Source organism: Panicum virgatum, chromosome 9K (assembly GCF_016808335.1).
Source record: "Panicum virgatum strain AP13 chromosome 9K, P.virgatum_v5, whole genome shotgun sequence".
Taxonomy (NCBI): Eukaryota; Viridiplantae; Streptophyta; class Magnoliopsida; order Poales; family Poaceae; genus Panicum; species Panicum virgatum.
In genome coordinates, this window is record NC_053144.1 from 39,870,243 (window position 1) to 39,895,829 (window position 25,587).

Sequence of the window (25,587 nt, forward strand, 5' to 3'; positions counted from 1 at the left end):
CATTTCGGTACAAACATTTTTCTTCTGTCAAAAAATAGACATCCACCCCTTTTCGTCAAACATTTTGGCTTAACAAGTGGGACAACCTCTGTGAAGGTACGGTAGGTCTAATCTAGGTGACAAAGAATTTCAATTGTTTCAACTTAGACAATATAGATAAGTTTCGCCATCTAAGTACGGCTGTAGTATTTTTATTTCCGTACACGCTAACCCTAGACATGCACAACACACTCACACGTCTCTAGAACATAAACTGACCTACAACTATATATATACTTCGATTAAAAAATCGCGTCCATAAAGAAGACACCCAAAGCTATCCAAAGCATGCATGATGGTTTTTGATAAGGATGGGACATACGACAAGGCATACATATGGTGTCAGGTATGGCTGTGGAGTTAGATCGATGCAGATGTCAGGTCCTTTGAGTGGGATGCATGAGAATAATGTGCAGGCATATGACATATGGCGTGTGTGGGTTCAAATTAGACACACTGCGTGTCGTGTCGTATGGTTCGGCACTGAACATATGCATGGTCTAGGAGTGGGAACGACGAGGACGTCGGATCCTTGCATTGGGGGGATATGTAGCCCATAGGTAGCTCAGTACTGCATACAAATGTTTAGTGTAAGTCAAAATACAGTCCACACAACACATGTCCACATACTGTGGCAAGCCAAGAAGTGACCGTGTAGCCCCTTCGCATGGCCGTTGGTATATTTACCTAAAAAGTAGACTTTGCTCCAATAATTGAATAGCTCCATTTCCAATACGCTGGTCAACTATGCATATATATATAGCTAGCTAGTTTTGACGGAGCCACGGTGAGCGCCACGTACGGCCAGCGGAAAACAATCGCCAACGCCCGCAGCCCGGTGCGGTGATCCGCGTTGTCAGATCGAGAAGACTGACCGATCCACTCTGCATTACGATCATCGAGTCCGGACGCGTCCGGGCATTCGCCACAGGGCATCGGCCATGGCGACGGCACTTCCGCTGCTGCTGGCGGTGATCGCGGCGGCCGCGACGGCAAGGGGGGCATCGGCAGCGAGGGCGATCTCGAGCGCGGGAGCGGCGACGACGGCGGCGGGCGGCAAGCTGCAGGTGCACCTGGTGCCGCACTCGCACGACGACGTCGGCTGGCTCAAGACCGTCGACCAGTACTACCTGGGATCCAACAACAGCATCCAGGTAATATAAGCCACTTCCGCGCATCGCTGTTCCGCTCCGCCCGTTCTCCGATCCGCTCACCTTCGGGAGAAGACGATGGCCGCAGAGGGCGTGCGTGATGAACACGCTCGACTCCGTGGTGGACGCGCTCGCCAAGGACCCCGCCCGCAAGTTCGTCGTCGTCGAGCAGGTACTGCCCGGCCATGTGCTCACCTTCTTCTCCCTTAAGCCTCTCGCTATCGATCCAATCCCCATGCTGCTCCCACGCATTGTCTAGACTCTAGACTGAATGCGCAGTGCTCACAGGCAACGATTTACAATTTTGTTGATTATATTATAGCTACCACTACTTAAAAAACGATTCGTAGGAATACATCAATTTTTATAAGAGACTGATCAAAATTTTATCCGTTCCTACAAATGGTGCTCGGTTACTGTAGTAACGGGCTCGCATCTAAAATTACATTTGTAAGGACGGATCACCCCCTCACCCGCCTCTAAAAATAATTTTCAAATTTATTCTGAAAATTCATTTAATTCAAAAAAAAGCAAGATATGTCAAAAAATTTGAAAATTTTAGCGTAAGCCTATTGTAATGTGTAGAACTAGAAAAAAATATTAAAATCATATTTTAGCATATATAATGGTAATAGAATTGTGCTAAAAATTTCACTTTTTCTTATTTGTTTTCCTATTTTTTGAATTAAACAAATTTTAAAATAAATTTGAAAATTATTTGTAAGGGGCGGTGATGTCGTCCGCCCCTAAAAATACATTTGTAGGGGGGGAATAGGAGGATAGTCTTGAGTATTCGGGTTGCCGTGCCGAGCTGAGCCAGCGGGTCACCCACCACCCGCCGCTACAAATGATTTTAAAATTTATTTCAGAAATTTATTTAATTCAATAAAATAGCAAAACACATAAAAAGTTATATTTTTACCATAATCTATTGTGATCTATGGAACTAAAAAAACTATCAAACGCGTATTTTAGTGTATATAGTGATTGTGAGTGTGGAAACCACAAACTACGGGGCGGGGCAAGCAGAGGCGCGGCGGAGTCGAGCAGAGGTGCGGAAGCCACAAAGGAGGCTCGTCGGTGTCCGCGAGCTGCGGGGGCTGGACGATGTGCCGGCAGCGGCACGTGGTGGCAGGTGGGCGCTGGGTATGCTGCTTGGACAGCGGCTATTTTTTTATTGTTTTTAATCAATTACTAGGGCGGGTCGTGGCATGACCTGGCCTTAAAAATCTATTTCTAGAGACCGGTTATGCCCTCACCCGCCCTTGAAAATCCATTTCTAGGGGCGGGTTGGAGGATGACCCGTCCCTACAGATGCATTTTCAGAGGTGGATAACGTACTCGCCCCAGCAAACACCTATTTTTAACAGCGGAAAGTAGGGGTGCTGTACCCGCTCCTAAAAATATGTTTTCAACTGCCCCTATAAACACTTTATGTAGTAACGTACGATAAGAAAAAGTAACTAAATTTGTGTAGAAAAAATACGCAGATATGTGAACCACCTAGATATTAATGGCAATACAACGGACATCTGCAAAATGTAGTGTATCAAGTGGCTTTTACAATTACATGAATAAGTGAAGTACTCCGTGACGCAAGACGATGTCTTTAAGACTTGATCCGTCCATTTTTAGTGTCGCTTTCCTTACAGTAGTGTATCCTAAAGCTTTGCTAAAAGATAACATTATTTTAATAGTGTACCGCTCCATTCCAGAAAAACAAGTCAGTATAGGATTCAAAATTTGTCCTAAACACAAATTATTTTACCCTATTTAAAAGTGCATATGTATGCAAGAATCAATTAGTGCCAAATATGAGTACATTTTACCTTCTCGTTAATTTGTTCTAGAATTCCTAGAATGACTTGTTTTTAGGACAAAGAGAGTACATATCTGTGAACTGTGGTCAAATAGTTAGTTCACATGGAATTTTTGGGATGTAATAAATTTATTGTAAATTATTTAGAACAGTTTTTAGAACAGTACTAAAAAACATATGATTAGCATCAGGTCAAAACTGCATTTAGTACCCGCTCCGCAACCGGTACTGAGTAACTAAGACTAAAAGTCTTAGCCATCTATAATGAGTGCATGATCACTGGTATAAATATCATTCCTCTCGTGTAATGAACACCGGTGACTAGTGGATAAATGTATCATCTATATTGTTGTGGATTGTGGAGTAAACTTATTGTGGTCCAGTTTAGATGTGATCCAGTCGTGGCTATATATTTAGTACTATCTTGCTAGTTAAGTAAGGATGAAACTAACTTATAAGTCTTTGACCTCCAATTGTAACATTTTCAGGTTAACCTCTTACATAAAACTAAGGCAGAAGTGTAAGTAGGCTGTTATGTGTATGTGAGTGTTCCCCTCGAAATGACTTGATGTTGTGGTTTATGAGTACCAGGTGTTACAACTGGTATCAGAGCCAAACTCTCACATTGCACATACGACCAATGTGTGTGCGGGAATGTGAAGCATGATGAGTGTGAGCCTGGGTGGCACACAAGGAATGTCATATGACGCTGGCACTGGATGTACGGTCATGAATTTGGACCGACAAGAATGTCAAGTCCTTTGAGGCGTGTATATGTGGCATGGTCCAGTTGTAGCAAGAGTTAAGAGTGTTGCGTGCACAATGTAGTACCATCTTGCTAGCTGAGCAAGGATGGAACAAACTTATAGATCTTTATCATGCCATATTACCTTCGGATTACGGAAGCTAAGTGTAATTATGGTACTACTATGTGTACATGGGTGTGCTTAGAAAAACACAATTTATAGAGAATTTGCAACTGAAATTTTAGGTTCCAAACAGATCTGAAAAATGTTAAAGTATGTACTCCAACTTTCAGGTGTGGAAAAGAAAACGCCCAAAGTTTATCTCTTAGATGTGTTTTTTTAGGCAATAATTGTTATATTCATATAATGTTTCCTTTACTTTTTTTCAGGCTTTCTTCCAAAGATGGTGGGCAGAGAAAAGCCCAAACATCCAAGTGATAGTTCGCAAGCTGGTTGATTCAGGCCAGCTAGAGTTCGTGTATGGGATGTGAATTCCCTTGTTCATTGATTTTAACTTCAGATTTTTTCTTTTAAAAGGTTTTTCTACATATCATGACTCAGAAATGGTGGATGGTGCATGCATGATGAAGCTGCAGTCCACTATATTGACATGATTGATCAAACCACACTTGGTCACCGCATGATCAAGAAACAATTCAATAAGACTCCAAGGGCCGGCTGGCAAATTGATCCTTTTGGACATTCTGCGGTTCAAGCTTACTTGCTGGGAGCAGAGGTAATATATATGAACATCTTATTTCCGATGATGTCAGTGTTACCAAAATCAATAAAGCAGTACCATTATAATGTCCTAGATTTACTGAACCGCAACTATCATTAAGCACTTAGTTGTCATTTTCAGTCTGCCGGCATTATTGCAGGTACATGTAGTTGTGCCAGTCAAGTTACTTGACTGATTTTTGTGTTTGTATGGTGGATGCAAATGACAAGCCTTAATATACTGGCTGTTCAGATTAACTTTAACAACATATCTTTTTCTTGATCAATTAGCATTTTTTTAGGGAAGCATATACATTTAACATTTCTTTACTTTATTGCATGTAAAGCTTGGCTTTGATTCTGTGCATTTTGCAAGAATTGATTACCAAGATAGGGAAAAGCGTAAAGCAGATAAGGCCTTAGAGGTTATATGGCGTGGCTCAAGAACTTTCAGCTCATCTTCACAGGTTCATATATATATTATATATTCTTTTCCGACATATAGCTTCGTATATCCTACTTGTTAGAATGAAGGTTTAAATTGTAACTTTGTGAATGGAATTTGATTCTATGATTTAATATCAGATATTTGCAAATGTGTTTCCTATCAATTATAGTCCTCCAAATGGCTTTGGCTTCGAAATTTTGGATGAAAGTATCATGCCTGTCCAGGTACATGTACACAACAAGTTCCTTGCTCTTGGAACATTACATGTAGATATCTTAATTTCAAATTTGTAGGATGACTTGATGCTGTCTGATTATAATGTCGAAGAACGAGTTAATGATTTTGTTGCCGCAGCCATAACACAGGTAAACTTCAAATATTGTTGCCACAGGTCGTAGTGTTCATTGGAGCAATTTTAAATTACAATTCCATTACACTTGAATCTAACTTCTTATAATCAGGCAAATGTTACTCGCACAAACCACATAATGTGGACCATGGGGGAAGATTTTAGTCATCAGTATGCAGAATCTTGGTTTCGGAATATGGACAAACTTATCTATCATGTGAACAAGGTATGGATTACTGATTTTGCACTTACAATCATTACTCATTTACATTTCTGCAAACAATACTAGATATATATTTCCATGGTATATAATAAGTGCTGTTTTGTAAGGGACTGGTAGCTTATCTGAAATGAGGGTTCCCGCGGGTATGTGGGTTGGTTCTGAACTTCTGATAATCACAGGCATTTCTCATTCATTTAACAATATAATCAGCATATATACATGTTATGATTCTTAACATCTTCCTAAACACTCTAGTCATATGTAACCAGTTCAGTGATAATGCTATTTTTTAATCGATATGATGACAGTATCTTAAAACTTGGAGATAATGTCGTGAATGCTGCAGGATGGCCGAGTGCACGCATTATATTCTACTCCATCCATCTACACAGATGCAAAATATGCATCAAATAAATCTTGGCCAGTAAAATATGACGATTATTTCCCGTGAGTTCTTAAATTTTGTAGAATATCATGAACATTTTTATGCTAAAAAATAAGCACGGTGTGCTTGTTCTACTGCAAATTGCAGCTATGCTGATGCAAAAAATACATACTGGACTGGGTACTATACAAGCCGTCCAACTTTCAAACGATATGTTCGAGTGCACAGTGGATATTACCTGGTATGATATTTGCTCTCTACAACTACACACATGAATCATGGTCCAGTTCTGTATAAATTATATATAAAGAAGTTCTAGAATTTTTTTTTGGAAAGATGTCATTTTCTACAGGCAGCACGTCAAATAGAATTTTTAGTGGGTAGAAGTTCCTTAGGATTGTTCACTAGCAGCTTGGAAGACGCGATAGGAATTTCCCAGCATCATGATGCTGTCTCAGGTACAGCAAAGCAACACACAACGGATGATTACTCGAGACGCCTTGCTCTCGGAGCATCTAAGGTTTACCTTGCACCAATGCTTTTGATATAATATTCTTCATTTTCGCAATAGACATTATGATGTATTAGCTACGCTCATACTTTATAGGTCGAGAAAGGTGTGAACATTGCTCTGACCTGTCTAACAAGTTCCAATGGAACATGTCGGTCCTCAGTAGTAAAATTTAGTCAGGTGAGAAACTTTGTACTACTTAATTTTGTGGTGTAATTTTTTTGAAAAAATATTTTTTTCTTAATTTTGTGCTGTAAGTTGTTTGAAACAGTTTTTGTGATGGTACTACTCATATATTATTTCACTTGCATTGGTCCACATTTTCCCCTACGGCTGGCGATTGATTAAATTCTTCTTATCAAAACAAGGAAAAGGGGAGGACCAGCTCTTATTGTTCGGGCAATATTTGGATGTAGAAATATTGTTATTCGATACTATATTAACTATATATAGAATTTTAAATGGTCCTCATATGGTTCTTGAACAGATTACCTGACCAAATTGCCTCTTATTGATAACTTTTAGTGCCCTCTTCTCAATATAAGCTACTGCCCTTCAACTGAGGAAAAAATTTCAGCAGTAAAGAGTTTAGTAAGTATAATCTCTTTAATTACATTCATATAAATTAACACTTCAGATACTGATACAAGATCTGCAGGTTGTAGTTGCCTACAACCCTCTTGGATGGGAACGTAGTGGCTTCATAAGGGTCCCGGTAAGTGCCTGAAAACGTCATTCAGTACTTAGTTTCAGTAATTTCTGATACTATACTTAAAAGACATCAGGGATCACGGGTAAACGGCCACTACTATACCCTAAATATGTACTTAGACAGGAACTCGCGTACCACTTTTCCATTTCTACTGTTACATGTTTTTTATTTTAAATATTTTTAGGTGAATGATGAAACCCTTGTTGTAAAAAGCTCTGATGGAACTATTGTTGAGTCACAACTAGTTGAGGTTGATAACGTGACAAGCAACTTAAGGAAATTTTATTTGAAGGCTTATCTTGGAATTACAACAGACAGACCACCAAAGTATTGGCTAGTATTTCAAGCCCTTGTGCCACCAATGGGGTGGAATTCTTATTACATCTCAAGATCCCCAGGTACTTGTGAACCATCTTTATCCTAAACATTTCGATTGAACTCTGATATGATAGTATTTCTAGTCCATTGGCCGTTTCATGCTAGGGGAACAAACATATGAGGTAAAAAAAATATTTATCGTGGAGGGTGCCAAATTGCATAGGACCGATGTCGTACCCTTACCTTTTTTATTTATAAAATAATGGAACATATATATATCACATGGTTCAATAATTAGCTTATTTCTGACTATTAGCAAGGTGATTAGTGGGCTGGCCTTTGGGCCATGGCGCCCAGCCCATGCGGCTAGGGCTGCCTTAGGGTTTACCTGTGATTGGTTTAGAATAGGCAAGGATCTCCCTTGCCTATATATTGTACACCTCTGTACCCCTGATTAATCAATCCACAGTTTTCCCGTGCCATATTCGCTTTCATGGTATCAAGAGTCCGGGTTTCCCCTCGGTTTCACCCTCCACTGCCCTAGCGCGCCGGCTCCTCGCTGCGCTGCGCCCACGCGCCGGCTTCCCGCCGGTCGCGTCCACCCTCCGTGCGCCGGCCCTCCTGCCGCGCACCCCCCCTCCCTGCGCGCCGGCTTCCTGCCACGCTGTGCCATGGTAGGCACCCCGCCTACCTCCCCTTCGGCCACCAGTGGTGCCGCCGTCGTCGACGAAGAAGCCACCTTGGCTGAGGCGCAACGCCTCGCCAAGGAGCGGCAGGACGCCTATGATGCCGCCATGGCTAGCGCAGCCAAGGCCGACGCCGACGCCGCAGCCGCGGCGAAGGCCCTCGACGCCGCCCGGGCCCTTGCTGCCCAGGAACGGGCGGCTGCTGCCGCCGCCCTTGCCCCGTCAGGATCCTCCGGCTCCTCGGGTCCTCACGCTGCACCAACAGATCCGCACACCGCCATGCTCCTTCAGGAAGCCGCTGCCCTCCTGAATCTGCACGCCCAGGCGATTGTTGTCCACAACATACGCAGCCTCATCCCGATCATCCTCGACATCGACTCTGGTCAGTTCAGTCGCTGGCGTGATCAATTTCTGTTGACCCTCGGCAAGTTTTTTCCTCTAGGATCACATCTACCTCGACACACCTGTCCTCTCCCCAGACTGGGTTCGGATGGACTGCGTGGTGAAGTCCTGGATTCTCAGCACTCTCGCCGACGACCTCGCCGAAGTCATCGCCTCCCAGGGCTCCTCCGCCAGAGATGCCTGGCTCACCGTCGAGTCCCAGTTCCTCGGCAACAAGGAGGCCCGCGCCATCCAACTCGAGACGAAGTTCCACAACTTCGTCCCGGGCGACCTCTCCATCTCTAAGTCGTCGACTCAAGAAGATGGCTGGCGATCTTGGGGCCCTCGGCGAAGTCATCACCGACCGCACTCTCGTCCTCAACGTGATCTGCGGCCTCAACAACAACTTCGCCCATGTCGGGGCCCTTCTTCGGCGAGGTCGACCCTTCCCCTCCTTCCTGGAGGCCCGCGACGATCTCATCCTGGAGGAGATCACCCTGGCAAATCGTGATTCCTCTCCAGCCGCCGCCCTCGCCGCCTCTACCAGGACTTCTGCACCTTCTCCGCAGACCGGCTCCGACTCCAGGGGCGCCAACACTGGTTCCGGCTCCGGGGGCACCAACACTGGCGGCAGAAGCAACAACAGCCGCCACAGCAAGTGTGGCGGCAATGGCCACGGCGGTGGTGGCGGTTCTGGTGGTGGCGGGGGTGGCCAGCGCTCCACCGCCAGCTCCCAGCAGCAGCGGCATGCTGGCGGCGCCCAGCCTGCCCCTGGCACCCAGACTACTGCCCCCCAGGGGCCCCGTGGCCAAGCTTCTACAACCCTTGGGCGGGGTCCATCCAGATGTGGCCTGGTTTCCGCCCTCCGGCGCCGCCCCTGCAGCAGCCTCGTCCTCCCCAGTAGGCCTTCGTCGCGCAGCAGCAGCAGCAACAACAACAACCTGCTACTAATGGGGACAGCCCTTGGATAGCACCAGGGCTGTATCACCCCATGGCCGGCCTGCCCTCCTGGGACCAGCAATCCCTGGCCTCCGCGTTCAGCATGGCATTGCTGAATCAGCCCTCCAACGGCGAATGGTACTTCGACTCAGGTGCCACCTCCCACATGACTTCCTCTCCCCGTAATCTTTCATATGCCTGTTCCCAGCGGTATCCTACTCCTTCATCCATCGTTGTCAGTAATGGCGCTTTGCTCCCGGTCACTTGCACTGGCTCGGCTGCACTGTCTCCCGCCCTGCGTCTTAATAATGTTCTTGTGTCTCCACATATTATTAAGAATCTTATTTCTGTTCGCCAATTTACTACCGATAACAATTGTTCTGTGGAATTTGATCCTGTTGGCTGTTCTGTGAAGGATCTACAAACTCAGGATGAGATAGTCAGGTGCAATAGCTCCGGGCCACTGTATCCACTACGCCTCCCTCAAGCACACTCCCTTGTCGCCAAGGCCGCCTCTCCACTTTGGCACCGGCGTCTCGGCCATCCCGGTCATGAAGCCTTGTCGAAGCTTGCTTCTAGTATCTGTTGTCAGATAGAGGATTATTCAGACTTATGTCATGCTTGTTAGTTAGGACGACATGTTCGTTTACCTTTTCATGCATCAGTTTCTCATGCATCTAGCAAGTTTGATCTTATTCATTGTGATCTATGGACATCTCCAGTAGTCAGCATCTCAGGCTATAAATATTATTTGGTCATACTTGATGATTGCACTCACTACCTGTGGACTTTTCCTTTGCGTCTCAAGTCTGATACTTACAGCACGCTCGCAAACTTCCTCGCCTATGTGACAATTCAATTCGGCACCTCAGTCAAGGCGATCCAGTGCGACAACGGGAAAGAGTTTGATAACTCCAGTGCTCGGACGTTCTTCCTCACTAAGGGCATTCATCTTCGCATGTCTTGTCCTTACACCTCGCCCCAGAATGGTAAAGCTGAACACATTATTCGCTCTATTAATAATGTTGTTCGCTCCCTGCTGTTTCAGGCCTCCATGCCTCCCTCCTATTGGGTCGATGCCCTTTCCACGGCGACGGTCCTGATTAACATCTTCCAACCAAGACCCTCGGCTTCTCCACGCCGCACCATGCCCTCCTTGGGACTCCCCCGGCGTATGGTCACCTTCGAGTCTTCGGTTGCAAGTGTATCCCAACCTGTCTACCACAGCCTCCCACAAACTCGCCCCTTGCTCCACCCTGTGCGTCTTCCCGGGCTACTCCACTCACCATAAAGGATACCACTGCCTTGACCTCTCTTCCAACAGAGTCATTATTTCTAGGCATGTCATCTTCGATGAAACTGCCTTTCCTTTTGCTGAGCGCGATGGTCCCAGGTCTACCATGGAGCTTGAGTTTCTTGATGCTACTGATATTGTGCCGGCTCTGATTGGACCACTGCACAAAGTTTTGCCTGTAGGTCTTCCCACCGGCGTTGCTCCTGCCGCCCCCCTCAGGCTGTGGCGGCTTCCTCTGACACCCCTAGTGTACCCGCCAGTCCATCTCCGACTGTGCCTGGTACGCCACAGGTGCCATCCGACAACACCCGCCTGCGCTACGCAGCCCAGGGGCCGTGACACCCGCCCCTGCACCATGCGCGGCCACTGCATCGCCCACCCCCACGCCACGCGCGGGCACGATGACCCCAGCTCCTTCGTCGACTCCCCCACGTCACTTGTACGTCCCGCCAGCGCTTCGCGCGGCTTGGACGTCCATAGCAGTGACGAGTGGACCGCCGCCAGGGTTTCCACCCCTGGCATCCTCGCCCACGCCGCCAGCACCGGCCACCTGCATCATCACGTAGGTGTACACCCGATGGCCGCTCCCGCCGCCGCCTCCCACTCCAGCACCGAGTAGCGGGGCTGTGGTTCCGGCTGCCCCAGCCGACCAGCCGCTTCCTCAAGGTGCTGTGCCGGTTCCCCTAGTCTCCAATCAGCATGCCAAGTCCAGGCGAGCCAAGAGTGGCCTTCGGATGCCTGCACTCTACCACACCACACCGCTCTCTGTTGTTCCGAAGACCTACCGTAGCGCTCTGGCCGATCCCAACTGGCGAGCAGCTATGGTGGAAGAACATGATGCTTTGCTCCAGAACCACACCTGGGATCTTGTGCCTCGCCCTCCGCGGGCCAACATCATCACTGGGAAGTGGATCTTCAAGCACAAGTTCAACGCCGACGGAACCCTCTAGCGGTACAAGGCTCGCTGGGTCCTCAGAGGGTTCACTCAGCGTCCTGGTGTGTATTGTGCAGAGACTTTCAGTCCGGTCGTGAAGCCTGCTATAGTTCGGACAGTCCTCTCTTTGGCACTCTCTCATCGCTGGCCCATTCATCAGCTGGATGTGAAGAATGCTTTCTTACATGGCACCTTGTCGGAGACAGTTTACTATGCACAACCGTCTAGTTTTGAGCACCCTGCTCACCCGGACTTTGTTTGCCGCCTCAACAAGTCCCTGTATGGATTGAAGCAGGCTCCTCGTGCTTGGTACAGTCGGTTCGCCTCCTTCCTGCTATCACGGGGATTCGTTGAAGCCAAAATGAACACTTCGCTCTTTGTCTGTCGGTAGGGTTCAGATATTGCTTATTTGCTGCTCTATGTGGATGACATCGTTCTCACGGTGTCCTCTTCAGGTCTTCTTCAGAGGATTATTTTGGCTCTCCAGCAGGAATTCGCCATGAAAGATCTTGGTGAACTACATCATTTTCTTGGGATGCAAGTTCAACGTTGTGGTGATGGATTATGCTGGATATTCTGGATCGTGCTGGTATGACATAGTGCAAGCCGTGTTCCACTCCGGTTGACACTAATCCCAAGGTTGCAGCTACTGATGGTGCACCCGTGGCGGATGCTATTGATTTTCGCAGCCTTGCTGGTACCTTATAGTACCACACTTTCACCCGGCTAGACATTGCTTACGTTGTTCAGCAGATCTGCCTTCATATGCTTGATCCGCGTGAACCTCACCTGGCGGCACTGAAGTGGATTCTCCAGTATGTTAAAGGGACTCTACACCTTGGTCTTCTGCTGCGCCCGTCTACTTCGACTGATCTTGTGGTATACACTAATACTGATTGGGCTGTATGTCCGGATATGCGTAAGTCCACATCGGGCTATGCTGTGTTCCTCGGGGACAATCTCATGTCCTGGTCCTCCAAGCGTCAAAACACCGTCTCTAGATCTAGTGCAGAAGCTGAGTATCGCGTAGTGGCTAATGGTGTCGCCGAGGTTTCCTGGCTGCGTCAACTCCTGCAGGAGTTGCACGCTCCCCTCCGCCAAGCCACACTGGTGTATTGTGATAACATCAGCGTCATCTACATGTCCTCCAATCCAGTCCAGCATCAGGGCACCAAACATATTGAGATTGACCTCCACTTCGTCCGGGAGAGGGTTTCCATTGGTGATCTTCGTGTCCTTCATGTGCCGACCTCGTCACAATATGCTGATATCTTCAACAAAGGACTTCCTTCTTCGGTATTCACGGAGTTCAGGTCCAGTCTGAACATGCAGAGTGGCTGACAATCAGACTGCAGGGGCGTGTTAGCAAGGTGATTAGTGGGCTGGCCTTTGGGCCATATGGCGCCCAGCCCAAGCGGCTAGGGCTGCCTTAGGGTTTACTTGTGATTGGTTTAGAATAGGCAAGGATCTCCGTTGATTAGGGTGTCTTCTATAAACCCTAGACGCTCCTTGCCTATGTATTGTACACCTCTTGTACCCCTGATTAATCAATCCATAGTTTTCCCGTGCCATATTCGCTTTCACTGACCTTTTAACATCGATACTAAATATGCAAGAGGACTGTATTATTTTGGCTAGAGTAAAATGCACTATAGGTAGCTAAACTTGCCCCACTATATCAGTTATACTCGTTCGATCCCAAAAAAAAAGCGCTTTTAGAGTTTAAAATTTATTCCAAAATAAATACACAGAAATGAATGGGACAACCAGCTCTAGTTGTCTTTTATTATTATTATTTCTTCCCTTCTAAGGTGCAATGATTACATCATTAGAGCAGTTTTAGTGTAGATACTACTAGAAATTGCTAGTGAAGGACACATCAATGTTAAAGCTATGGTCCATATTTCTCCAAGGTTATCCACCTATAGTCTATACTAAGGTGGGTTCCACGCTGAATAGAAGTATCTCTTCTTCTCTATCTTTTCCCATCCCGTCTACTTCTCTCCCAACAGTTAGCATTAATTCTTTCCAAAAAAACAGTTAGCATTAATTGCTTCAGCTGAGAGGAATAAAATAATTTATACCCTAGGGGCTCAAAATTGCCATAGATACTAGATAGGCTAGTCTAGCACCTCCGGTCCAATATTTTGCACCTCAACTACCTTTTTCTCTCTCTTCTTTGCATCTCCTTGATAAGCATGTTGCAGCTGCCCTTATACAGTTATATATAAAATTTCTGTTTAGTATTGATCTTCACCTTGCAAGCAAGCCAAGGAGAGGAACAGTGCCTTCCACGTGCCCCCAGTCCCCCACACTGGCTATACAGTGGGCCGTCACCCACATAAATCCTCCTGTCACCGTCCTTCTCCACCCGATTCCTCCACCAAGCACCTTCTCCACTTCCTCCTCCACCGCCTGGCCCCTTTTACCACTCATGCCGCCCGACCGGGAACCAGTGCACCACAAATTGTCACCATTGGAGCCGCTCGAGCTCCCACCCCCCACCATAGACCACATTCTCCGCCCTCTCTCCCTCGAATCAAGAGCACGATGAGCGTCCCAGCAATGCTCTTCTCCTCATCGGCCCTTCCCCAACATCTTCCCCATGCCACCGGCATTGCAGCACTGCTCGTGGTGCTACCACGGCCATGGCCGCCGCATGCTCTCCGTTTGTCGTACTCGGCCAGCATCTTCCTACGCTAGCCCATGCCCTGGGTGCGCCGTGCTTCTGTACCTCGCTAGGCCGGTCCCCTCACTGGAACTGTCACACCCGGTTTCAAGAACAAAACCGAATGCATCTCATATGTGCGCCAGGATCAAATTTACACACATATGATAGACGTCATAAGTGAATATATAAAAAATAGTGTCCAAAACATAGATAAGAGAGAGTAAATAACTTTATTACACTCCAATAAATTATAAGCGTTCCATCGATAACCTAAACGAGTACTACAGTAGCGTCTTCTTCCACAGGCAGTCGACTGGTGAGCGCACGCCTAAAACTCCTTGAAGTTGTCATAGTTTTCCACTTCTGTGTTCTCTTCTGAGCAGCAAGTAGGCAAGGGTGAGTACACTTATGGTTGGTACTCAGCAAGCGGGGGAAGAATGCAAGGCTTTCAAGGAAAGGCTGAGGTTTATAGCAGTTAGCATTTTAGTTGGTCAACTTTTATTAGCAGGCACCTAATTACTAGGTATAAGTTTATGCCAACCCACTTAAGCATAAAGGATATATCATAACAAAACCATAGAAACCACGGATTAAATTATTCTTCAAGTTCAATTATCATGTGAGGGTCCAGGCCGCTCATGACCGTGAGCACGGCTGATATATCAGTTTTACACTCTGTAGAGGTTGTACACTTTCACCACAAGTCGCGTAAAAGTTCCGAAGAACTTTGAACCCAACCACGCATGTGGTGATCAGACACAATACCACACTTCCGAGGTGTGATTGCATAGGGACGCTACGAAGCCTTTACAAAGATTCTCTAGTAAGAAGTAGTCCGCTAAGGTTTCCGGAGCAGTAGTATAGCTTATGCCCTAATGGGCATAGTGTCTTAGCAAAGCCCACTACCCAAGAGGACCGGGTTATACCCCATCTACCGTCGCCCCTCTTGCCCTTTCGGTAAGACCGCTTCAAACTAGAGTCTCTAATTAATCAGCCAAGACCAGAGCCATGTGGTCCTTGTGGTTGTACTGTTTTCCTGGGTGGTTCTCTATGTTCCAATTAAAGTCAGATGATCTTGTAATTATCCAAGATAACACATAAAGCATGTTTAACATTTCTCAAAATTCATTATTTTACCATCCCAAGATAACGCATCTAAGCATTTATACCCAAAAAGATTTATTAAACCCGGTGTTCAAGGTTTCATCAGTGAAAGGCTAGGTAAATCCTTAATAGGTGTCCCATCAAATTTATGCAAAACAACAATAAAATAAAATGTATTGTCATGCTATTTTTGGGACAAAGAAGAATATGCAGGGGGAGAAGTCCACTTGCCTTCCTTGCCAAACTGCTGATTCTCTTCATCGTATACTTATTCTTGATTTCCCTCGAACGACGCGTTGTCTACACGTTCACACAAACAAAAACAAACAACAAATAAGAAACAACATAACAAACAGTAAAAATAGAGAAAGATATGGTGTCAAAGATGTTGTACGCATTGCAAGGATCGCGTGAGCGCAAGAATCGCTAAAAACGGAGTTAGAACGAGGAAGATATGGCTAGAAGAAGATTTCAGGGACTTGTTTGCGAGAGATATGAAATTCCAGGGGCTAGCTATGAAGAAACTAGGGGCTAAAACCTAATTAAACCTGTAAACCAAGGGTCCAAAGTGCAAAAGAGGGGTCCAGGGATGGCGGGCACAAAAACTAGAAAAGACAGGGGCCTAAACAAAAGAAAAAGGACTTTTTTCGCAAATACTTTTGAACTGGGCAGGACTGCGGGTTGATTTCTATAAAACATTGGGGCTCTTTGCAAGATTGCCAAGGTTGACCGGTTAGCTGAGGTTTTGACTCGGGTTAGAATGGATTGGATCCGTTGGATCTTGATCCAACGGCTCTGAGCGGCTCGGCGGCTCGCGAACAGACGCGGCTCGGCTCGGCGCGGGCGACGGCTCAGCTCTTGACAAGGGAATGGCTGGCGGCTCTGCAGGCGGCTTGGGGTCGGCGTTGGCAGAGCCGGCGATGGCGTGCGGCGGCGCACGGCGGCGGGGTCACCGGACTTCGCCAGAATGGCGCTCCGGTGGCCGGTTCAGGATGGGGAAACACCGGGGAGCGGGAGGAGATGACACCGAGCACGATGGAGGGGGCGGCGAGGTGGTCCGGTGCGGTGGAGGTGGCGTACGATGACACAGTGGTGTGGCTGCGCTCCGGTGAGCCATTGTCGTGGCGCAGGTGTGGGAGAGAGAGGGGAAGGGAGTCGTCGGCAATGCCCACCACCACACGGAGCTTCGGCGGCAGTCGGTGTCGTCCGGGAGGCGGCGAGGAGGGAGATCGACGGCGTCGGCGCTAGGAACTTGGTGACGGCGGTGCTGCTGAGCATGAGAGCGAGGGTGAGAGCGAGGAGAGGGTGAAAGGGAGGCAGGCGGTGCTCGGGGTACCTTTTATAGGCCGAGGGAGGGAGAGGGAAGGACGGGAAAGGGAGGGAGCGGAGCTCGGTGGCCGGCCATGATGGCCCTTATGGTGGTGACCATTACTGGCCGAGGGAGGAGAGGAGGCGAGGGGTTGGTGGCGGCACTGACGGTGGCATTAAAGGCGGGGCGAGGTGGAGAGGGAAGAGAGGCGAGCGGGCGCGGAGGAGGGCGGCTGGCGGCGATCGTTGTGGTGGGGAGAGGAACCGGCGGGAGGTGGAAGAAGGGCCTGACGGGTGGGCCCTGCATGGCGGTGAGAGAGGGAGAGAGGAGGTGGGGTGGGCTGGTGTTGGCTGTTGGGCCGGGTTTGGGCCATGTAGGGAAAAAGAAAAGTGAGGGGAGGAAGGAACTGGGCCGGGCCAGCTGGAGAAGAAAAGAGGGAGGTGAGATGTTTTGTTTTTTTTTCAAACTCAAATCATTTGAATAAAATCATTTTGAATTCAAATCAAATTTAAATTTTGGGTGTTACAGGAACCTTGCCGCCGGAGAGGTAGCCACTCTTCAAGGTCAGCCACTCTCATGCGAGAGGAGATAGATAGGAAGGGAGAGGAAAGACACTACTACAGAAATCTTTTCAGACGCAGACAAAAAGCATTAACCGAGGCGGTTTTTTGCAACCGTCTTGGAGCCAACGTCACGGTTAATCATGGCATTAATAGAGGCAGTTTTCATGCCCGCCTTGGTAAATAGAATAAAAAATTAAAAAAGGGAAAGCCCGCCGAGCCCATCACAGGCCCGCCGAGCCCATGGGCCGCCGCCACCTCCCGCCGCCGTCACCGGCCTCGCCTCACTCGCCCGCCGCTATCGCCCGCTGCCGCGCCCCATAGCAGATCCGGCGAGCCCCAAGCTCGAGCTCCCCTCAGTCGGTGGCGAGCTCGGGGCCGCCGCTCCGCCACCACGCCCCCTCCCCCCCCCGCTTGGGGTCCGCCGCTGCCTCCACGCGCTCGGGGCGGCCGCTGCACCGCCCTGCTCCCCCCGCTTGGGGCCGCCGCATCCGCGCACTCGGGGCCTCCGTGGGATCCCCCACTCATGGCCACCGCCGCTTTGCACTCGGGCCACTGCGCACCGCCGTTTTGTGGTCGACGCTGGGAGGAGAAGGAGGAGGGAGAGAGAGAGAGAGAGAGGGGAGGAGAGGTCGGCGCCACCGCCGCCACTTGCGGCAGGGAGTTGGGGTGGGCTGGGGGAATTGAGAGGATAGAGCTAGGGTTTTGGGGAGGGAGTATATACATATATGTTCGCAATTGGGTTTTTTGGGCTAGTGGGCTGGGCCTGTTTTACCTAGGCAGTTGAGTTACACTGCCTGTCTTGGTTAACTATAACCGAGGGGGTGAAGTTAGGATGACCGCCTCGGTTAATCAATTTTGTGAGGCGGTTTTCTACAACTGCTTCAGTTAATAAAAAATGACTGCCTCAGTTAATGCAGAAAATTGTGCCCGCCCTCTAAGGGTATTTTTAAAGGTCGCGGTTAATGTTTTTTGTAGTAGTGAGAGGACATCGGGTGAAAATAATAGAAATTGTGTGTGCGCGCGCATGTGTTCGCCTGAATGGCACCATGGTGGCATGCCATGTCGGCATCGAAAACTCGTGTAGCGCGTTTGGGACCTGATATGAACATTTTTGCATAGTTTGGGATCCAAAAATGCATTTTACATGTTTAGAGACCTGGTTGACATAACGGGACAAGTTCGGGGACTCGTGATGCAATTTACTCTATTGACAATTTTCAGATTCTTATCCTTTAGTCATACAACCACTATATAATTAATGATAGCAATGTTCTTCGTTATTCAATTAAAAAATTATCAAATTAATCTATGAGATTGTGATCGATTTCCTACAATCTTTCTAGGATACAATAATACCGGGTATGTCTCGACCATGGTTTCTCCTGGTAATGATATGGTCGAAGTTGGACCCGGGCCTCTAAAGATGTCCTTTTCAGCAGAATCAGGGCAACTCAAGAGGATATTTAATCCTGTATCTGGAGTGAGTCTTAAGATAAATTTGTCATATTTGAGTTGATAAAAATGTAGCAGTATTCCACGTTACATTTGAGACAATTCGATATAAAACTGCCATTTTTCAATAGGGATATCTAACATAAGATTGACTAACCCATTTCCAACTTATTGGTGTCTATACTTGATCTATCATACTATATGCATGCTTATACTTGATATATGAATAAGTCACATATTATCGACAATGGATCTAACCTCTGAATTGGTTAGGCATTGCAACTAGTTGGCATAAGACTTTACTGTAAACTGTAATCTTGTATACTATCTTTAGGGGACCTCATGATCTAATTTTTTATGCATAAGAACACATAACTTTACATGCAGGGATACATGATACTGTATATAATTTTCCATTTTGGTCATGTACCATGTCATTTATATTATGTTAAAAGAACCTTAGATCATGAAAAACTGTATATAGCTATTAATGTTTCTATGAAGAAAATATGCCTGCGTATTTCTTCTTTGAATGATTTGACTGCTTTGCTCTCAGGGAATAATCACTAAGATTTAAAAATTCATGTTATTTTTCTAGATAAAGAACTTGTCTACAGTGTCACAAATCCTTAGAGCCCTAGCCTACCATACATGTTGATTAGCACTAATTATATATCAAAATTTGGATAATTTATTTCAGGTGGATTTACCACTTCAACAAAGCTTTCTTTGGTATATATCAAACGACGGTGATACTGTGGATTCACAGGTTTTACTAAGGAATCGAAACTTTTCTCAGTTAAATAAAATCTGGCCACATTATTTTACAGTTTTGATGTATATACTTAATGTTTCGTATTAGGCATCTGGAGCATATATATTTAGACCTAATGGTACTACACCAACCACTGTTTCATCTTCGGTAATACCTCACAGCAAATGATCTGTATTTATTCTTTATCCATATTCCATTGATATACCTCGCCAGTGACATTTTATTAAGTTTTATAAGATGACTAAACATTCTATTAGTAATAACATCATTTATTGGTGCTTGTTGAATTTCCACACAGACAAGAGATGTTCATAGTATAGTATTTCTTATGGTTGCATTTTAACACCAAGGACTTTGAAGGATATAGTCTGGAATATCATAGTATAATATCTCACAACCTTTTGATCTGTTTCCTGAACAAGAATTCAGTTTATCACAGGAATTCTAATAAGTATACTCGTCAACATTATTTTTGTTTGATCTTGATCTGTTTCCTGAACAAGAACTCGGTTCATCACAGGACTTCTAAGAAGTATACTCCTCAACATTATTTTTGTTTGATCCTGTTGAACCTTTTTAGTTAGGGGAGGTGCAATTTGGTCTATCAACTTCATAAAACTGAATTAGAATGGTAATAATTAAAGTTTTTTCAAACTAAATTTTTGGTGATTTGGTTATCAGTACTCCAATCTTTCATGTTTCATTGCATGCATGGATTCTATACGTCATATACAACATAGAGCATAGGTTAACTTAAGACAATATTGTTGTTATATTGAAATAAACAGATCCAACTGGACTTGCTAACTTGGTCTTTGCTATCAAACAGCTCTTGTAAAATAAAGAGAGGGAACCCAGTTCTATGTATCTATATTTTGTTTAAAAAGTAACTTAAGTTCATGCACTAGCTAGTTAAAACTTCATGTTCATCATCCTATTTCAGTGGATTGATTTCTTATAGTTTCATTTTAGGTGCCGCTGAAAGTTATCCATGGACCTCTGGTTGATGAAGTGCATCAACAATTCAACTCATGGATTTATCAGGTCAGATCTCAAATTTACTCCAATTTAGAACCCATCATTGCTAAATGTGATATAGATTGCATGATTAGTGGATCATTTTCACACCCCAAATATGTAATTTTAGTATGTGAATAACTTTTAGAATGTGATTACCCATAGTTTAGGTTTTCTGAGAATTTTCTGGAATTTATTCTCATTTTATTGGCACAAGCATACATACTAACAACCAAAAAATCACAACCAATGCAAGAGCAGTAAACCAATCAAAAGAAATGCTTTGGAAGAGCGTACTAAAGGAAAGACCTCGTTACTATGGTCACTTGAGTTTATGAATCAACTAGTTGTTTAATGATCATGATTAATGAACCATGAAGTGACCACCTAGTGTAACAATGCAACCACAAGAACAAAATGGATTCTGGTCTTGGATAATTAATTAGATGTCCCTATTTTGTTAGTACTCACACATTTTTATTTACATGTCATATTAGGTTTGTCCTAAGTCAAGCTTAACTAACTTTGACCAAGTCTATAGAAAAATACAGCAACAACTATACTATCCAACCTATGCACTATGAACATATACTTCATGGTGGATACAATGAAACAAATTTGGTATTAAAAATGTTATTATTATTTTTCCATAAGTTTGGTCAAAGTTTTTTAAGTTTGACTTAGGACAAACCTAATACGACATGCAAATAAAAACAGAGGGAGTATCCTAAAGTAAGAGCATTTCTTTGTTGATCTATTTTCTTGTTATCAATTTTTTGAAATGCACAAACAGAGGGTGACTAAAGCACAAATCAACTCAGGGGCTAAATTCAGGTTTGTATGTTTAAGGCATTAATCAACATATATATTATTGGTTAAATTCTTGCCTCATTTGAGAAATGTGGTTTTTTAAAGTTACTAATAATTTAAGACATGTTTATTATTCTAGGAATCAGATGAGGATCTCATAGAAGTGTTGAATTTTCTTCATCAATACTAAATTGTAGTACCCTATTGTTAGGCACTTGGATGATGCCAGGTTCTATTGCAATTTACACTTCTTCATTTTAGGTCTAGTTACCAAATACGTTCCTCTATTTCTGTTTGTTATGTGTTACTATAGATTAGTACTAGAAAATTCCTTTTTTCAAGCTAGCCTACGTAATTCCGACTATTACAAACTTATAAATATGAATGAGTTAATCACCATTTGGTAACAGTTCTTCATTTGTGCATTTATAAATATATTTTGGAAAATCTATTTGAATAGTGCACTAGGGAAATAGTTGTTAATAATTTTCTTTATATAGGTTACACGACTCTACAAGAACAAGGAGCATGCTGAAGTTGAATACACGGTCAGTAACTACTTTCAGCTGTTGTCAAAGATGTTTGAATAAGATTTACCTACTGGTTGTACAATATCAGTATGATGTTATAGTGATGCTAGCATGCATGGGGATTTCTATAACTCAAAAGTGAACTAACAATTTTGTTCCTTTGAATGCCTAAGATTGGGCCAATCCCTATCGATGATGATGTAGGAAAGGAGGTGATCACTCGACTGACAGCAAACATGGTCACAAACAGTACATTTTATACTGATTCCAATGGAAGGGATTTTCTAAAAAGGGTAATCATAAATATAACTTGTGCATTGGACATCAGCTGTACTTGTTTCAAATCAGACAAATGTACAGAACATATTAGGTAGATCATTGTGGACCTTCTCACTATTTAGTGTTTCTCATATTACTCCACTGAAAAGTTTTTTGATGTGAAAACCAACTACAGTTTTAAATGATTCTAAACTCCCTTTTTCCATGGATATTCATATAGAATTTCATTATTTGCAGGTGAGAAACCACAGGGAAGATTGGAACCTTGAAATGACTGAACCGGTTGCAGGAAATTACTATCCGGTATTCACATTTTCAGAGTGCCCCCCCACCTGCGTAGAAGTATTGGTGTATAAATTTCATGCAACGATGTATCCTGTGTGAGATGATATATAAATAATATCTTACACCCCAATTTTTCAGGTCAATCTAGGAGCGTATATAGCAGACGAAAAATATGAGGTGTCTGTACTTGTGGACCGTGCTGTTGGAGCATCAAGTATTCACGATGGTGAGCTAGAGATCATGCTACATAGGTACTATCTGATGAAGTCACTTGAGCAAGTTCTAGTTTCCTGCTACTGTCTGTGGAAGCAGGGATAGGATAGTTTGTCAGCGGTGTCCTCTTGGGTGGGTGGGGGGGGGGGGGGGTGATGTTTATCTCCTGAAACCAATGCAAGGTCTCAAGCGTGGAGTCAGCTCATGGATTTCTTTTCTTTGGAACCGTTATGACCAAAATGTTTAGGATCTGGTGCCAAGCCCTTAGGACAAAGTTTTATAACACACTGGAAATACCCGCCACACTCTATAATAATAGTAGTATGTTTTCTGTATCTCAATATGATGATGCTGTATATTTGTAGACAAAGGCCAGCTTAGGTTTACAATGGGACAGCTGGAAAGCTTACAATCCTTTCTATTGAACAAACAAAACCCTAGGAATTTAATAGTCTTTTATGCAACTTAACTATGTTGCATCTCCCTTGCGCATACTGGAACCCTCTGTAATAACCATGAACTATGTCATTCTCAGGCGTACAGTACGAGATGATGGCAAAGGTGTGGATGAGCCACTAGGTGAAGTTGTTTGTCTGGATGGAAGCTGCAAGGGGCTCACGGTATACATTCAGTGACAATATTTAAGTTGCCTCTGTATTCTCCAACAGCATGCAGCTACTTATGCGAAAATAGCTCCTGTAATTCCGCCAAAAATTAAAATGACAGGCCAGGGGAACATACTATGTTAAAGTTGACAAGCTAGGCCATGGACCTCACTGGCGAAGAACATATGGCCAGCAAGTATATTCGCCCTATCTTGTGGCTTTTGCTCATGAGGTATAATTGCTTAATCTCTGAACCTGTCTGCATAATGCTTTTCTGCTGTTCGACAGTTAACTAATAACTTTGTCCTTACAGGATGAGACAAATTGGAAATCCTATAATGTTGCCAGAGCAAGTATGATGGATGCGAATTACAGTCTTCCTAATAATGTTGCAATTGTAACCTTGCAGGTATTATAATGCTCTCTCCATCCACCGTTAACTCATAAAGAAGTATTGGTACACACCTTATTAGCAATCTGAATTCATTAATGAAACCCATCTAAACATTTTCAGAATCTAGATGATGGTACGACATTACTTCGCTTGGCCCATCTTTTTCAGGTATATTAATAGTTTATTCAATAGTTTTTTGGTCAGCTTGACAATGGACCCATGATGCTGATCAACCTTTTGCTGGATCTACAGGCAGCAGAGGACCCTCAATATTCAGTTATAGCAAAAGTTGAACTAAGAAAGGTGTTCGCAAAGAGAAGTGTAAGTAAAATTTATTTGCTCTGCAATTTTTGTTTTCAGATCTATCTAATTAAGACCATTAAGTTATGATTCTATGTGGAAATGCAGATCAAGGAGTTGACTGAGACTAACCTTTCTGCAAATCAAAAGAAGTCAGACATGAAGAAGCTCAACTGGAGGGTAGTTGGGGACACAAATAGTGGTCTCACCCCATTGAAGGGTGGCCCAGTTGACAGTCAAGCTCTTGTAGTTGAGTTGGGACCCATGGAAATACGCACTTTCTTGCTGAAGTTCTGAATTACTGATATGCAGGTGCATAGTTGATATACAGATAGAACCAGAATACATAGAAGCAATTTGCTACATTTTTGTGACCGGTATCAAATTCGGTTCCTTACCTCTTGTCTGGGACTCAATTTCGTCCTTCAACTTCTGGTTGGCCAATCGAGTCCTTATTTTTACATTTCTGGTCCATGTTGTCTGTCCATCACCCTTTGATGCAAATGTTATATCCAAACTCCCACCAGTATACCAGATCCCCAATTGGTAGCAACATCTTTAGTATTGGGTCGCTCACCCGGTGCTAGAGATATCTTTTAATAACAGTTGGTGATACTAATGGTAGTAAGATACATAAAAGATTCTAAAAAATACTTCAAACCTTTTTTTTGAGGGAAAAAAATACTTCAAACCTGGGAAGACACCCAATACCTCTTGCCGTACACATACCTTTTTTTGCTATCCCATATAAATAAAATTTAATTGGATCATCCAGCCAGAAAGCATGTACCCTTTTTTCTCGAAGAAGGGGAAAAAAACAAAGCACGTACCTTTGAATATTAGGAATTTTGCATAAGTGTTGAAAAGTGTTTTTCTGCCCTAAAATTTTTTATAATCTTCGAAAGTAGCCTAATTTGGTAAATTTTAATTTTAAGATTTCAAACATTGCATATGTATTTTTGTGCAAAATGGGTTCATCTCTTTTCGTTATATCTCTAATAAAGATTCAACTCAGTGTCAAATAGGGAAGTTTAAAAAAATTAAGTGTCAAATAAGGAAGCCTCAACTTTACCAATTTCAAATAGAGAACTTTCTCTCAACCAAGCATGCCTATTTCCCTTTAATGAGAGGATAGAATGACAAACATCTGGACAAGAAAGGGAAAGGATAGATGAATGTGAATGGAGGAGATGGGGTCAAATAACAAGTGGGCCCTTGTTCTAAAACATAAATATTATATTGTACTTAACAAGAAATATTATATTGTACTTAACAGAAATATTTTCTACCGTATTCAAAGTTTCAAACGTTCGAACCCACCCTCAATATGAATTTCATTTGTTATTTACTTTCCCACACTACTACAAAAATGATTTTTAGGGGTGGGTAAAAACGTATTTTTAGGGGCGGATGCGGTACCCGCCCCTAGTTCTCGCAGCTAAAAATACCATTTTCAGGGGCGGGTAATGCACCCGCCTCTAAAAATGATTTTCAGGGGCGGGTCATGGCATGGCCCGTCCCTAAAAATCTATTTCTAGGGGCGGGTCATGACATGGTCCGCCCCTACAAATCCATGTCCAGAAAATCAAAAAGTCCAAAAAAATCAAAAACAGTAAAATAAAAAA

General features: G+C 44.4%; 1 protein-coding gene across 1 annotated transcript; it reads left to right on the forward strand.

Moving 5' to 3' along the window:
* The first annotated feature begins 980 nt into the window (after positions 1–980).
* Positions 981–24,259, forward strand: LOC120651381 (probable alpha-mannosidase At5g66150). Its single transcript, XM_039928857.1, has 28 exons — positions 981–1,193; positions 1,279–1,362; positions 4,145–4,233; positions 4,317–4,491; positions 4,823–4,942; positions 5,061–5,147; positions 5,217–5,288; positions 5,385–5,498; positions 5,842–5,942; positions 6,028–6,121; positions 6,233–6,400; positions 6,488–6,571; positions 6,917–6,982; positions 7,050–7,106; positions 7,288–7,501; positions 18,646–18,782; positions 19,455–19,523; positions 19,617–19,676; positions 20,502–20,573; positions 21,857–21,904; positions 22,403–22,468; positions 22,589–22,701; positions 23,199–23,283; positions 23,390–23,500; positions 23,582–23,677; positions 23,783–23,830; positions 23,915–23,983; positions 24,071–24,259. Exons 1-28 carry the CDS (start codon positions 981–983, stop codon positions 24,257–24,259), a joined length of 2,901 nt encoding a protein of 966 aa, XP_039784791.1.
* The last annotated feature ends 1,328 nt before the right edge of the window (positions 24,260–25,587 follow it).

Bases quoted from the DNA above. Each gene is read 5' to 3' on its own strand.
- LOC120651381 (XM_039928857.1), top strand. From the start codon at position 981: ATGGCGACGGCACTTCCGCTGCTGCTGGCGGTGATCGCGGCGGCCGCG. The intron at 1,194-1,278 runs GTAATATAAGCC...CGATGGCCGCAG, and splicing joins GATCCAACAACAGCATCCAG to AGGGCGTGCGTGATGAACAC. The intron at 23,984-24,070 runs GTAAGTAAAATT...GTGGAAATGCAG, and splicing joins AGGTGTTCGCAAAGAGAAGT to ATCAAGGAGTTGACTGAGAC.